Source organism: Microtus ochrogaster, chromosome 10 (genome assembly GCF_000317375.1).
Source record: "Microtus ochrogaster isolate Prairie Vole_2 chromosome 10, MicOch1.0, whole genome shotgun sequence".
Lineage (NCBI taxonomy): Eukaryota > Metazoa > Chordata > Mammalia > Rodentia > Cricetidae > Microtus > Microtus ochrogaster.
Genome location: NC_022016.1, coordinates 33,883,095 through 33,897,695, shown reverse-complemented (window position 1 = coordinate 33,897,695; position 14,601 = coordinate 33,883,095). Strand labels below are relative to the sequence as shown.

The 14,601-nt window shown below is 40.6% G+C and overlaps 1 protein-coding gene across 2 annotated transcripts in view; it reads right to left on the bottom strand.

Annotated features, from left to right (window-relative positions):
* Nucleotides 1-14,601, bottom strand: part of Dgkk (diacylglycerol kinase kappa) — a 134,015-nt gene that overhangs the window by 31,105 nt on the left and 88,309 nt on the right. For both annotated transcript variants that reach the window (XM_013348285.2, XM_026782330.1), the window contains exons 6-13: nt 14,185-14,291; nt 13,759-13,884; nt 12,145-12,247; nt 7,134-7,317; nt 6,442-6,550; nt 5,937-6,076; nt 5,075-5,156; nt 2,832-2,923 (exon numbers count right to left, since the gene is read on the bottom strand). In XM_013348285.2, coding sequence (XP_013203739.1) covers nt 2,832-2,923; nt 5,075-5,156; nt 5,937-6,076; nt 6,442-6,550; nt 7,134-7,317; nt 12,145-12,247; nt 13,759-13,884; nt 14,185-14,291 — 943 coding nt within the window. The remainder of the gene's footprint in view (nt 1-2,831; nt 2,924-5,074; nt 5,157-5,936; nt 6,077-6,441; nt 6,551-7,133; nt 7,318-12,144; nt 12,248-13,758; nt 13,885-14,184; nt 14,292-14,601) is intronic.

The following is a 14,601-nucleotide window of genomic DNA, read 5'->3' as shown; positions in this document are numbered from 1 at the left end:
CAATGACTTCTCGAATTTTGCATGCAAATGGATGGAAATAGAAAACCCTACAGAGTCAACTAACCTGGGCTTGTAGGGGCTCACACAGACTAAATCAACAACCAGGGATCCTGCATGGGCCTGACATAGGCACTCTGCATACATGTGACAGTTGTATAGTTTGGCCTCTTTATGGATGTCCTAACAGCAGGAACAGGGGCTGTCTCTGATTCTTTTGATGGCTTTTTGGGAACCTATTCCTCATACTGAGTTGCTTTGTCCAACTTTAATACAGGAGAAGTGTTTAGTCCTGCCACAACTTGATATGCCGTGTTTATTTTATGTCCATGGGAGGCCTGTCCTTTCCCAAACAGAAATGGAGGAGGAGTGGATGGAGAGGGCAGAGGGGAGGTGATAGGAGGAACAGGGAGGAGAAGAGGGAGGGGAAACTTTGGTCAGGATGTAAAATCAATCAATCAATCAATAAATAAATATTAAAAATAAGAATGAAATCAAGAAAAAACTTTTAAATCTTATAATGAAATGAAAATAAAAAAGACAAAAATAAATATAAAAATGGTAAAAATATGGGAAGTAGAGGGGCTAAAAGATTAAAAGGGAACAAGGGTAAAAGATAGGACAGAGAAATGTGGTAGTGAGTAGGTTAAACAAACCTAAGGATGTTTGAAAAATATGGAAACCCACTTGTTAAAAATTAATACAATTTTAAAAAGAAACAATGGAATTCTCTTATATGGATAAACAATGTTTTTCCCAGGAGACAAGGCTCATTATTTAAAATTTTATTGCAAGGCATGAGCTACCTCCCTATGAGTTACTTACTGATCAGGGAGTACCAGAGGTATCTAAAATAACACAAGCTATTGCATTGCCCTTGGTTACCCACCGTAACTACATGGTAAGACTCTATTCGGGAGAACACCATAGACTTTGGCTGCATGACACAGAGGAATCAATTTCAGACCAGCTGGGAAGCTTTCTCCCACTGGGTACCTTTCAGAGTGTCGTAAGAGGCGGGCTGCTGGGGAAGGTAAGGCATCAATGATCTCATCCACTGTTGTGTCCTGCAGGCTACAGTCTCATACTGTGAGGCGAAATGTGCCCACAGGTGCAGAAATGGTATGACTGTTATGGCGGTAACTATGATTTATGGTTGAATTTGAGGCCCCATCCAGAGGAAGTGGGACTGGAGAGATGGCTCAGCGGTTAAGAGCACTGCTTGCTCTTCCAAAGGTCCTGAGTTCAATTCCCAGCAATCACATGGTTGGGTCACAGCCATCTGTAATGAGATCTGGCGCCCTCTTGAGGAAGAGACCTGGTCAGTCGTCCTCATCAACCCAATATAGAAAAGTTCAATAGAACCGCCATATATGGGCTGCCCATGCACGCTTCAGCATTGCCAGGGCAGACATTTCATTCCTTTCTTTTTTTCATTTTCCACAGCAGGTCATTTCACACCTGTTACTGTGGCCTTCTCAAAAGCCCAAAGGTTAGAAGGTATAACCTGCTGCTATTGGTTTGCTAAATGGTCAGCTTGCCAAATTGCCTTCTAAATATTTGCTTAGGCCTCGTAGACCTGGGCTGCTCTCCACCTTGGTCAGAGAAGCTTCTTTTCGCAGCAAGTGGAAGCTAATGCACAGTCTTCTCACAACATTCAGTGAGGAGAATAAAAGATTGATTAATCGCACTGCCCCAAAGAAGACACTTACATTAATCCTACTACCACTAAAGCTCAGGGATATGGCAGAAGAGTGGAAAGATAGAAAAAGACAGGATGTGTGCTGTCTTTTGGGCAGGACGTGGCCTCTGTACTTAGGCGCTCACAGTGGCTGTGGTTACCTTTAGAAGCTCAAGCCGGCCAAAATCCCAGCCTAGACGGGGTAGATGATGGCCACGGCCCACTCCCGACTGAGATGCTATTGGTAGTAAGTAGTTGCTGAAGGAGGGACAATCACTGCTTTTAAGGACATGGCCACTGATAGGTGTCCCTTACTCTAGAGGTTGGTCACACACCCATGCATATGTGGGTAGCATTAACTGAAATAGTGGGTTATCAAAAAAGAAAGATATATATTTGGGGTAGTATTGGGAATATGTGAGAGTCTATGACTGAGTGAAAGGAGGGTAGATATAGTTACGTTTCATTGTATAAATACACATGAAATTTTCAAAACTAATATTTTAATAAGAAAAATCCTGATGTGTGGACAAGGAATGATTTTTAAGATATGGTGTTCAATGAATCAAACATTTTTATAAGATGACAAGCATTATATGCTATTGTACATTTAAAATGATTGCTAAAGTTTGGGAAGAATTAAACTACAGGGATACCCAGCCACAAAGAGTTTTGACATTCCCAAAGGCATGCATGGGAGACACTTGTGCTTTTGATTTTGTACTGGGTAGATATGTAACCTATAAAAATGAATAGAGCTTAGATTGGCAAATAATACAAATTTGAAAATAAAAAGCAAACAAGCAAGCAGGTACCCACAAGCATTGAAGAGACCTTTTCCAGAGCCAACTCAGGTGTCTGTGCTGTTGGATTATCTAGAATGTTTTGTGTGCCTTCAGTTGCCTTCTTTCCAAATAGCTGCTTGCAATTTTGCCTGATTTTTTTGAGCAGCATGACTCCTCCCTCCAGCCTCATATTTTTTTTACCTTTAACGTTCGACTCAGGAAATCGGAGTTGAGTGAAAATGATTAGAAAAGACAAATACATACTTTCCTTGGCCTTGAAACCCCAGACTTTCAAAGTGAGCCTCATATCGCATCACCTTAGAACAGCCTAGGATACCCCAGAGGATGAGAAGCAAAGGAAGACTTACCTACAGGAGATGACAACCTCGGTCTCATAGCTGGACTTCAGGATTCTGTTCAACTCATTGTTTGCATCCTCTAAATGGCGGATGGCAGCAGCCTAAGGGTAGACAGAGGGGTCACAGAGCTCTGTGACTTACCATACCCCATCTCTTCACAAGCCCGCCCCCAACATCTTTACCAGAAACTCAACTGCCTTTCTGGAAATAAATTATTTTGAGTCTCAAATCATTCTAAAAATGAGAGGCGCTCTCTGTAAAATGTCATATTCTACAGATAGTAAATAATAAATCTGTAATTCTGATTCATAACTTTCCAATACCAGAAGTTTACCTTTTCAAGAAGGTTACTAAGAATACAGTATCCACTCATGTAGTACTGAATATGTGACTGATTGTGTTCTAAGTTATATGTACTTATCATTTTTATGTTCTCTCAATATCTACCCTGAGAGGAAAAGATTGATTTTATGCCCATTTTACAGAAGAGAAAACTGAGGCACGGGAAAGGAATTAATCAGTAGCACTACTTAGATTTGATTTCAGGTAGCCTGACTCTTGAGTCTGTATTCCTAATTATAAGTTTTAGCCCTTCCTATCACTGCCAAGTTCAAGCATCTACCAAGTGCATATACTTATATGTTTTCAGTATCTTTCAAGGTTTACTGAGTCACAAACCTAAATCAGGATCATCTCTAGTCTGAATAATGTCAGCACCTCCCAGTTTTTCTCCTTGCCTCTGATCTTTAATCACTGTGTTGCCTCCTCACTTACCCCGGGCTACAGCTCAATGATGGCTGAGCAAACTTAATGAGATGTTAGTGGTGGACACTCCCATTTCAGCTTCCTAATGTGTTCGGAAATTTCTGTATTAAGTAAGGGGGGAAAAGATGGCTGGGAGATGGCTCAGTTGATAGAGCACTTGCACCAAAAGAATGAAGACTTGAGTTTGAATCCCCAGAACCCACATAAAAAAAGCCTAGCCTAGTAATCCCAGTGATGTACATGAGATAGGAGGCAGAGACAGGCAGAGCCCCAGAATCTTGTCAGCTAGCTAGCCTTCCTAGGCTGTGATGTTCCAGGCCAATGAAACACTCTGTCTAACAGAAAGATGGAAGGTGCCAAGGACCACAAACCAGAATTCATCCTCTGACCTCTGACCACAATTGTATGCTGTGCACATGGACATCTACCCCCTACACACACAAACACATTCCCCCAAACTCTTCTAGAATTCTCATTACTCTTAGGATTAAAATCCAAATTTTCTATTGTGCTTTATTAATTAGCCTTTCTTGGGTTGATTATTTCTCCAGTCTCTCATTTTGTATGTTCCATCCTTGATCAACATGCCCTGGACATTATGAATATGTTTCAGTTTTGTTAATATTATACAGCCTTTATTGTCTTTGGGACAGCATAAAAATAGGTCTTGTGATGGTTTGAGGAAGAATGGCCGCCATGGGTTCATATATTTAAATGATTAAGGAGTAGCACTGTTTGAAAGAATTAGGAGGTGTGGCCTTGTTGGGGGAAGTATGTCACTGGGCGTGGGCTATAAGGTTTCAGAGGCCCAAGCCATGCCCACTGTCTCTTCCTGCTGCCTGAGCATCAACATGTAGAACTCTCAGCTCCTCCTCCAGCTCCACGTCTGCCTGTGCGTCACCATGACAATAATTGGCTAAACTTCTGAAACTGTAAGTCAGTCCCAAATTTTCTAAGAGGTGCTGTGGTCATGGCATCTCTTTAGCAATAGAGCAAACACTAAGACAGGCCTCCTTTGTCATTTTTCTCCTGGTTATTGTTATTTCTCAGGTCTAAGTTGAAATGAGACTCATTCTGTATGTTTTCCATGACACCTCACAGAGGAACATACAGACATACATGTAGCACTTTATTAAAATGTTACCTTGTCTACCTTTAAATAGCCTCTGGGCTCTGCGCAACAGGGGCTATATAATTTTTCTCTAGCTACTAACGTGTAAGAACATTTCCTAATACAGTACCTCTTTATACAGTAGTTATTCCACAAACAATTTTGAATGAATGAATGAATGAATGAATGACTAAAGTGACTCATTTCCCTAATGCCAAATGTATTTGCAGTGAATAGCTGCTGACTGATATCTCCTGTCCTCAGAGAGCTCAGCCTCATGGAGTCCATAGATGTACTTCATATTCTTTCTAGGCTTTTCTTCATATTTCACTTGTGCTAAAGTGATTGCTCTAAATTATAGCTGAACAATAATCACCTCAAATCTTGGTATATCCATTTTCACCTGTCCTTTTAGCAGTGGGAATTGTTTGGGGTTCTCACGGATCATCACGCTCCATCTAAAATGAAATTTAAACACAAATGTTATTTAGGTCTCTGCTAATTACAAGTGAAATCAGAGTTCAAGAAAGAAGTCAAAGCATTCATGTGCTTGGGGAAGTGGCTTGCAGGGTGAACTCAAGCAGTATACATAACCTCAAAGCATACATAAGAGGGGGTTCTGCTTCATGACATCCCTAGGTGAGTATGATGGAAGGAATTTTTCTCAGAAATCTCAGAAATCAGTGTTTGTCAACCAGAGGTAGCATCATGAGCTCAAGAAATATTTCTATGGAGTATTTATGCTAGATCCTTGCCCAAGAACTAAGGAATAAGAATCCTTGTAATGGCCCCAGATTTGTATCTTGAAAACCCACACCTGACTTATAGTCCTATTTCTCAGATTATAGGATGATGATATTCTCTATTCTCTGGAGCAGAGAAAATATAAGCCAGCTGGCACTGAATCTCCTCCCCTGTTCCCCTTTTAAAGTTTCTCTGAGGGCCTGCTAATACTATAGATTATTTCTCAAGAGTCAGTATGCTTCCACTGGACAACTGACTATGCACTTTGAAAGACACTCAGCAAACCCTTGAAACCTGTCCACAAAGCCCCTGCTCTATGATCTTTCAGGGGGGAAGTGGGGCTTCTATAATATTGCAGGGCTACATGGCTCTCTGGTTTCTCAATGGACAAGACCTTCCAAGTGAGCCCGCCCTTCCATCAAAAGGGAGCTGGGTTCTGGACTAAGATGATATAAATAGAAGAGGCACAAGGACACGTCCTTTTAGTCACTCACCTGTCTAGAATTCTCACGTTAGCCTGCTCTATTCTGCTGAGAATATCCAGTACGGACTTGTTTTTATTCCAGAACGATCCCCAGCCAAGGACCCGGGCGAGATCATTACCAGTTCCAAGCGGGATGACTGCCAGCTGACACTGCAAGAAAAATAGAGACGCTCTTTCAGATGGTCCTTCCACCATGTTCCACTCGCTGAAGGACTTTGAGGGTGCTCTTTGGGAAGGAATGGGCAGGAATTGGCCTTACAGCCAGGGGTTTTTAAAGAACTGCTTTATAGCAAGAGAAACAAGAGGGTATTTGGAGTTGAATGATATTTTCTCAAAGGAATTGGACCCCATTCTATAACGGGATGAACATGTTTAGATTGGTCAAGTTAACCATTAAGCTTGTAAAAGACACATTTATAGATAGGATGAGTGCAGACTTGGGACTTCTTGGACTAGACAGCTCCACATCCCCATTCTTTCTAGCAACGGTTAAACGGACTCAGCCAGACACTCACCCTATCATGCACGTCAAAGGCGTCAATCGTGGATAAGACCCAGCTCACGCTGCCATCTCCACCACAAACCAGAACGCGAAAACGACTAAAGTTCTTGAACATACAGATCCTGCAGGAAGAAGGGGAAAGGGAAATCATTTCATGATGAATTGGAATTTCTGTTTCTCCCAGTCTCTCAGGACCTAAGAACTCCTGCTTTAGCACCCTGCTAATGGGCCACTCTGCCTTCTCTTTCCATTAGCCTCGTACTCTCTGTTGATTTGGGACCACAGCTTCACAAGGCAATCTCAGAAATCAGATCTTGCCTCGACTCATCTTATTTTTGCTTAGCTTTGCTCTGGAAGCCACTAATAATCTAGTCTTATGCTGAGTTTCAAGAAGAATACTTTGCATGGCTGTTAGTGGCTCCCCCAAACCAGCACTGAATTGGCAGAAGATCCCATAGTAAAATAAGTCTGTAGTGAAATCCCTTTTCTTCATCCTCTGATGTCAGAGGGCGTAGTTTTCTGTCTTGCCAGTCAGAAAAAGTGAAGCAAGTGTGGGAGCAGGAAAAGAGACTGAAGTGATTTCTGGGAAAGAGTCATATATTTGTGTATCTGCCGGGGTACAAGGACTAATCATTCTAGCCTAGAATGTGAATTGGTAGTAGACTGTTGTGTAAACCCAACCATACCTCTTTAGCCCATACTTACCCTGCTTCAGGTCCACCCTTCGCCAGGTCGAATACTTGAGATGGATTAAGATACTGCTTGAATTTTCGGAGGAAGACGATTCCTTGATGATCTCCACTTTTGGAGTTGACGAAGACGAGCAAGGGGCAGGAACAAGTCAATGGCCAATCGAGGCTCCAGAAGTCAGGCGATACCACTAATTGGCCTGATAGACACACAAAAGAAAAAGCGCAATTGAGACGAGATAAGATATGGCCTACATCACATTTTACAGAGACTCACTCTTATGTAAGATGGGTAGGGATGCTGAACTTTTAAAAACAGTGTTGTGCCTGGCAAAATCAAAGGCAGCTCCCACTAATTGACTGGTGGTTCGGAAGGCATTCTAAGCAGTTCTGCACATTTTCAACTGGCAACTACAAGGGAAATCGACTATCTTTCCTTAGCAGTACAACTTGGATGTAGTTATCTCCCATAAACAAATGAAATACCATTATCAATAATTTTTAATGAAAGGTAAAATGGTATCATAATAGCAATTTTTCACATTAATTCATTCATTCATGCATGCATTCATTCATGCATGCATTCATTCATTCATTCAACAAATATGTATTGAGGATGTTCTCTGTGCCAGTTCTTATTTATATTGGTGGACAAAATATGATTCTTATTTTAATAAAGGTAAAGTTCAAGCCCCCATCTCTCTGATTCTTGGTCTGCACTGATGTGCGCAAGCTCATATGTTGCTGCCACTATGGAGTCACTTGCTGCCACACTTTTCCCACCATGATGAACTAGACTGTATTTTTTCAAACTGTGAAATACATCCTTCTTACTTTAAGTTGCCTCTTGTGAAGCATATGTTCAGAGTAATGAGAAAAAGTAACTAATTCACTGAGGAGAGGGATATAAGAAACTGAAATCAGAGAGACGATAGATGCAAGATTTTCCTACAAAGAATTTGCATTATTTTTAAAGAAAACTATTGGCCTATGTAAATATATTTTCCAGTAGAGAATTAAGAAATAGGAAAATGAAAATTATGTTAATATTACTTACAAGTTAAATAACCATGAGAGCAGAATGGAAATGATTGTTCTAGAATCGTCTTGCAACTTTGGGCACAGTATACTATACTATACCTTGTAGTATATTTCTATGTGAGAGACAGGTAGCTGTATGCTACAGTTGGTTGCCCCCTCCCCAGTTAATTCATTAAACTACAGGAACATCTTAAGTTCTCTAAGGGTGCATCTTCTCGTATGAACAATAGCAGCATGTTGCAAAGATGAATGCATCGTGATCTGGGCTGCAGAAATGATAGATTCATACTCAGGTATCCAGGCTGACTCATAAGGTTGCTCTGAAGTGGCCGATGTCCTGTACCATTTCACAAGTTTATTCTGTAGTTCAGATGAGAGCACAGAAAGCTGGCCTGTAAAGTATGAAGTACCCCATAGTTGTGAAAGAGCTACTGGATGATGAAAATCAAGAGCAGAAAATGGCCTCAACTGCCATATGAGTCAGAGTAAACAGGTGGGTAAGTGTGCACCTTTGTCTTCATGTTCAGGCTCAAGGACATAAATTACGCTGGGATAGAACAATAGAGACTTGGCTTGGCAGATTCAAATGGGAAAGAGCACAGGGGCTTTAGGATATGAGTCAACACCCTGAAGAGCCTCTTAAGAAGAGCTCATGCTTTTGTTTGGTTGCACTAGTCCAGTCGCCTAAGCCAGGGGACCACTAGTTTCACTGCCGTTCACTGTCTTCGCGCCACAGAAGAATGCTAAATTGGCGTAAGTCCTGCTTCCTGATGCCCTTCCTATACTATTAAAAGTCATCTTTAATGATGTTTAAATAAATTTAACCTTTGTAATGGACCTGAGCATTTCTACATCTGTAGAAAGAAGGGACAAATAACACCATGAGCTAGGCCCACCCTTCCAGCTTGAAGAAGGTTATGGAGAATGAGTTCTCAACACTATGTGGTAGCAAACATGTCCAGGAGATACTGTGAGGGTTTGCTGTCTTTATGAATGCTGTGATATGATCACCGAGTTTGTGGACATGGCAGCTGGTAGACAGCAGAATAATAGCAGAATGGTGGTCATACAATAAAATAGTGTCATGGCAGAAGCTTCGTTAGGACCTGCTTTCCTAGGTCATCAAAACTGAGTCATGCACATTTCTGTATTACAGGTGTTGTTAAAGAAACTTTAGTAACAGTGGGAAACTGAGGAATAGAAACTCATTAAATAACTTGTCTAAGATCTCGCAGTAAATGATAGAGATGTTCGGAGGACTAGCAGTATAGAAAGCATTAGGGAACTTCTCAGAAATGCTTCTCACCCAGGTGTGCTGAGTCAAAACCTCTGAGGGTGGGGCCCAAAACGCTGTGTTTTAATAAATTATTCCTGATGCATCTGATGCATGCTTATGTTTAATAACTACTGTGTGAGTTCCTACTTTACTGTCCAGGAAGTAATTAACTTGGGGAAGTGGGAAGAGACCATTTGAGAAGTAATAGAAGGTAATACTTGATTTGAGCTATACCCTAAAGGAACTTATTAAAGACTAAGTAGAGAAAAGTGGGTAATTGGAGGTCTTGACAATTAATCGGAGCCCCTTGATGGAATCAATGAATGCAGGAATGAATGCGCAGCAGCACTGTCAAAGGCCACCGCAGAAGGTCACCATCTGCTTGCTGGAGAAAAGCTTTCTAGCTTGACTGGGAGGCTGGAGTGGATTAACCACAATACCACCACTAAGATTCTGTGACCGAGAAACACAGAAGAAGATTCCCCTCGAATGGAAAATCACATAGGGAATCCTACTCCTTTGAGGGCTTATTTGTTGAGGCTAAGAAGCCCAGGAAGAGTTGAGAAGAAAGGGAGTTTTTTAAAGCCCTTTTTGAGGAAGTCCAGGTTATGTAATGCACGGTAGAAAAAAAAAGGGTTGTCAGTGTGATATCCAAGTGGACCAAGATTGCTGCTACATGAAAGCCAAAATTAAAAGATGCTTCATTGCACACTAGATGACACAAAATAACAGCCTAGTCCAGGCACTTCTATGTAAGGGAAAGCAATGCCATTAGCTGATGATCCATAACAAGAATCAGACGTGCTGTAGGACAAAAATAACCTCACAGTTGATATAAACAATAAACTTCTACAAGGACAGAAAGCTCAGAACATGCTTGACTTGGGCACAAATAGTTACCATCCCCATTAATATACAGTTGGGATGATCTTGTGGGATGCTATCTCTAGGTAATGGTGAAGGAAACAAGAGCACAAAACCTAAGATTTTAGCCTGAATTCCATCATCAGAGAACTTCCTCTTGCAGCAGATGGAAACAAGTACAGGGACCCTCAGCCAGATATTAGAGAGAGAGAGAGAGAGAGAGAGAGAGAGAGAGAGAGAGAGAGAGAGAGAGAGAGAGAGAGGAGTAGAAATAGAGATCTTGAACACACAGTTCCAAATGAGATTTCTCCATCAAATCCCTCCCATCAGGACTCAGGGACCCCATAGAAGAGGAGGCAAAAAGAGTGTAAGAGCCAGAAGAGATGGAGGACAACAGGAGAACATGGTCCTCTAAATCAACATGAACAAAGCTCAAATGAACTCACAGAGGCTGAAGCAGCAAGCACAGGGCCAGCACATGTATAGGTCTTCATGTATATATTATAGCTTTCAGTTTAGTATTTTTATGGAAGTCTTGAGTGTCTGCACTTGTAGGTCTCTGCCTTCTGCCTTCTTTTGGGACTCTTTTACTTCTGTTGGTTTGCCTTGTTCAAACTCAGTGTAATGTTTTTATTTCATCTTATCCTGTTTTATTTTGTTATGTTTTATTGTTATCTCTTAGAGACAGAAAAGGAGTGAATCTAGATAGCAGGGGAAGTGATAAGGAACTGGGAGGAGTGGAGGGAGGGGAAACTGTAATCAGGACATATTGTATGAAAAAACAATCTATTTTCTATAAAAGGGGAGAAATGAATGAATGGTAATAATGCAAGAAAAAAGTAGGTTGACTTGGTGAGTAGCCTGAATTTGTTCAGGTGATTAGCTTGTTACTTTTCTCCATGTATCAATTCCATTTTCCCTAAACCTCTTTATTCTTTTTTTTCTAGTCAATCATCTCTCATTGATAAAGTTATCAATTTCTTCTCCTCTTTAGTCGATTGTCTAGTAGGTGATGTTATGAAGATAAATATTTGAATAGATCTGAGAATAATATATTTATGCATCTCTGAATGAATTAGTTTTTGTTTCTTTATATGGTACTATGAGGCACATGCTTACATTTGCTTCAGAAATTTCTGGAAATGGCTCGCTCAATAGCCTGATGCTTGTCTGTACCCATACATTTGTCAATATTTTTGAGACTTACCTGATATCCAAGTGTCTCTATTATTGCTTTGATACTTAAAATATGCACCATTCAATTGTTGGTAGTGATGTTTTACTAAGACCCTTAATTCATCATGATTACCTACTGTATAATGTCTAATTTAGAACTCAAGAACCTTGTGAAAATAACTTTTAATAAATTCCTATTGACCAGAAAGTGACAAATTATCAGTGAAGAGTACTGGGGCAAAAACCATGCTAGTCTCATATTTGGTAAAAATTCTGATGTTAGTTTCCATTTTAAACATAATATAACCTAGGTTTTCCATAGGTTTTGAACCATTGGATCAAAAATAAATGAGATTTATTTCCTAGAATAGGTAGTATTTGAAAATCTTTTCAAAAAGTTAATAAAGTTGAAATTAATTTTGAAAAGTCAGAAAGAATTTTGACAGTCTACAGAGAACATGCCCATACACAATACACATACACCAGAACACTATATTCGTCACTAAAATGTTTGAAGGCTTAACGGTTAGCTTTTTGATGCACACATACAAATTCACATTTACCCCAGATAATTTGCTAGTTGTGGAGAATAATTCATGTCATCCTTCCCAGCCTTTATACCTTCCCTCCCTCCCCAGTGTATTTCTGAAGTAAAGGTTAACCTACTCACCATCGCCCCGAGGGTCGCACAGCGCCGTAGGTGGTACGATCGATGCGCGACGACTTCCAAAGGAACATTCCTTGGAAAACCACCTCTGGCAGGCGCCGTGCACCTGAAACGATAAGAGCACAAGAGAAAAAGGAGGGGGAGAGAGAAGAAGAAAAGATTGATTAGTCTTCGGTTCCATCCCAAGAATTGGGCCTTTTCTATTTCAAGTCTCCTTTTCTGACACTGGTACTATCTACATAAACCTTAACTCACCTGACACCACCCCACCCCATTCTACTGTGAAACTGCAATATCACTTAGGGTGTAGAACTCTGGTCCTTTCAAAGGTGTCTTTCCGAAGATTCCCAACTACAGCTACTGCACTGTCACCAGCCTTAGTAGCCTGCAGAATGGGAAATTTCATTGTATTTCAAAAGTCCTAATCCTGATAGGATGTTTATACTTCAGTCTTTAGAACAATGTATGTGGTGGGGAAAGCATCACTGAGCTCATTTTAGACATGAGCATATGCGAAAGCCCACAGAGGTCAAGGGTCTTAGTCAAGGTCAAATAGCTGGGAAGTGTCAAAGCAGACTTCCGGGCAAGCTGCCATTTTTCATGGATGTCAAACCTCTTTAAGCTCCACATTCTGAACAATTGCACTTTCTACGGACATGAGCCTGGCGTGGCTATTCAAAGGGAATTAAAAAGAGGCCAGTGGACATAATACTCAGGGAAGAAGCTCACTTCGGTTTCTTCTTATCTTAGAAAACTCAGTTTGAGAGAAACATCTAACCTTAGAAAGTCAAGATCAGAGTCTCTCAATCTCTGTAATATTGATTGTTTTTGGCTCTGTAATATTGATTGTTCCTTGTTATAAAATACTATCCTGTGCATTGTAAGTTTTGAAGAATCTACGAGATACAAGTTGCATCCTTCCCGTTCAGTCCAGGTTTGGCCATCAAAAATGTCTCTGGATACTGGAAAATGTCTACTGGAGCAAAAATTATCCTCAGTTGAGGTCTAGTGTTTCCAAGACATGGTATTATTATAGTTAGAATTATGTTCTTATTAGAATTATTTATTAATCAAGACTTTATTTTTGCTGGCCATATGACCTTGGGTCTATCTTTTTGAGCTCCACATTACTCATATGTAAAATGGGGACAATGAGGCTTGTTCTAATGACTGAGATCATGAATAGAAAATATTTATTACACAGTGGCAATGATAATTTTTAGATCATTGTTATTAACCATTAATAAAGATTATAAGTTTCTAGGAAATAATGAATGAGGGAGGAATCTTTTCTTAAGGATAGACTCCAGAATTTATTTCTAGTTGTTCATATAGTCATTTGAGAATTCAGCTTTTCTCATTGACAGAATGGCTTCATTAATAATAAACATCAGATTATGAACACTTTAAATCTTTCTCTCAAAGACTCCCTCGTCGTATACAAAAGGGAAGTTACTGAGCTCTGTACTATGGAATCTATATAATGCATTTTGTTGTAAGGGTCTCTGAGATACGTATCTATTTACTTATTTATCCCTGTATAGTTATAGACAGTCCCCAATCTACCTCTTCTCTAGGAATAAGCTTCAAGTATCAAAGCTATGAAAAGAGACTCACCGTAGACGCGCACCAGAGGCAGCGGAAATCCAGAAGCCTTTGATGACTACCGAAGCTCTCATGACATACTGCACAACGAGAGTCGGCAGGTATGTTTCCTTCTACCAACTGATGAGGCATTGTTTGCTAAAGTGGAAAAAGGCAAAAGACAGAAATTAGTGATCAAAGAAGTAAGACTGGGCTAATTATACTCCACACAGAGAACATGAGCTAAGAGTCTCTTGGACCTGCCCTCAATGCTACTGACCAATGAAAGGTGGCAGCTGGGGCTTAACTCAATGATATTCATTGGGTCATTGGATCCTATGGAAGAGGAAGAGACTGTTGTGCTGGTCTAGTGACAGGAAGAATTCTTCCGTTCCCTGTGTGTCATGACTTTAAATGAGTCGGAGAAGGTGTCTGTGGGAGGATATGGCTGGTACTTACTATTTCATCAGCAGGTAGAAAGAGGTCATCGGTTATGGACAAAGTATTCCACTTGCAGTCTTTGCTCGCTCTCAATGCACAAAATTTGTGTGATTTCACCTTGCAGACTGTGAAAGGAGGAAGGAGAAAATAGGTGTGAGTCTAGTAACAATGAGAACTCTAATTCCCTTCCTTAAGCTTCTCTGGAGGTTAGAATCCAAGCACTTTCTATATAGTTTTGACCTACTTCCAAAGGTCTACTTCTATGTAAACCAGTTCCTTTTGATTCTTGGCTAGCTAGGCTTCCTGTTACCCATTTTACATTAAAATAAATAGTAGGGCCGGGCGATGGTGGCACACGCCTTTAATCCCAGCACTCAGGAGGCAGAGGCAGGCGGATCTCTGTGAGTTCGAGACCAGCCTGGTCTACAGAGCTAG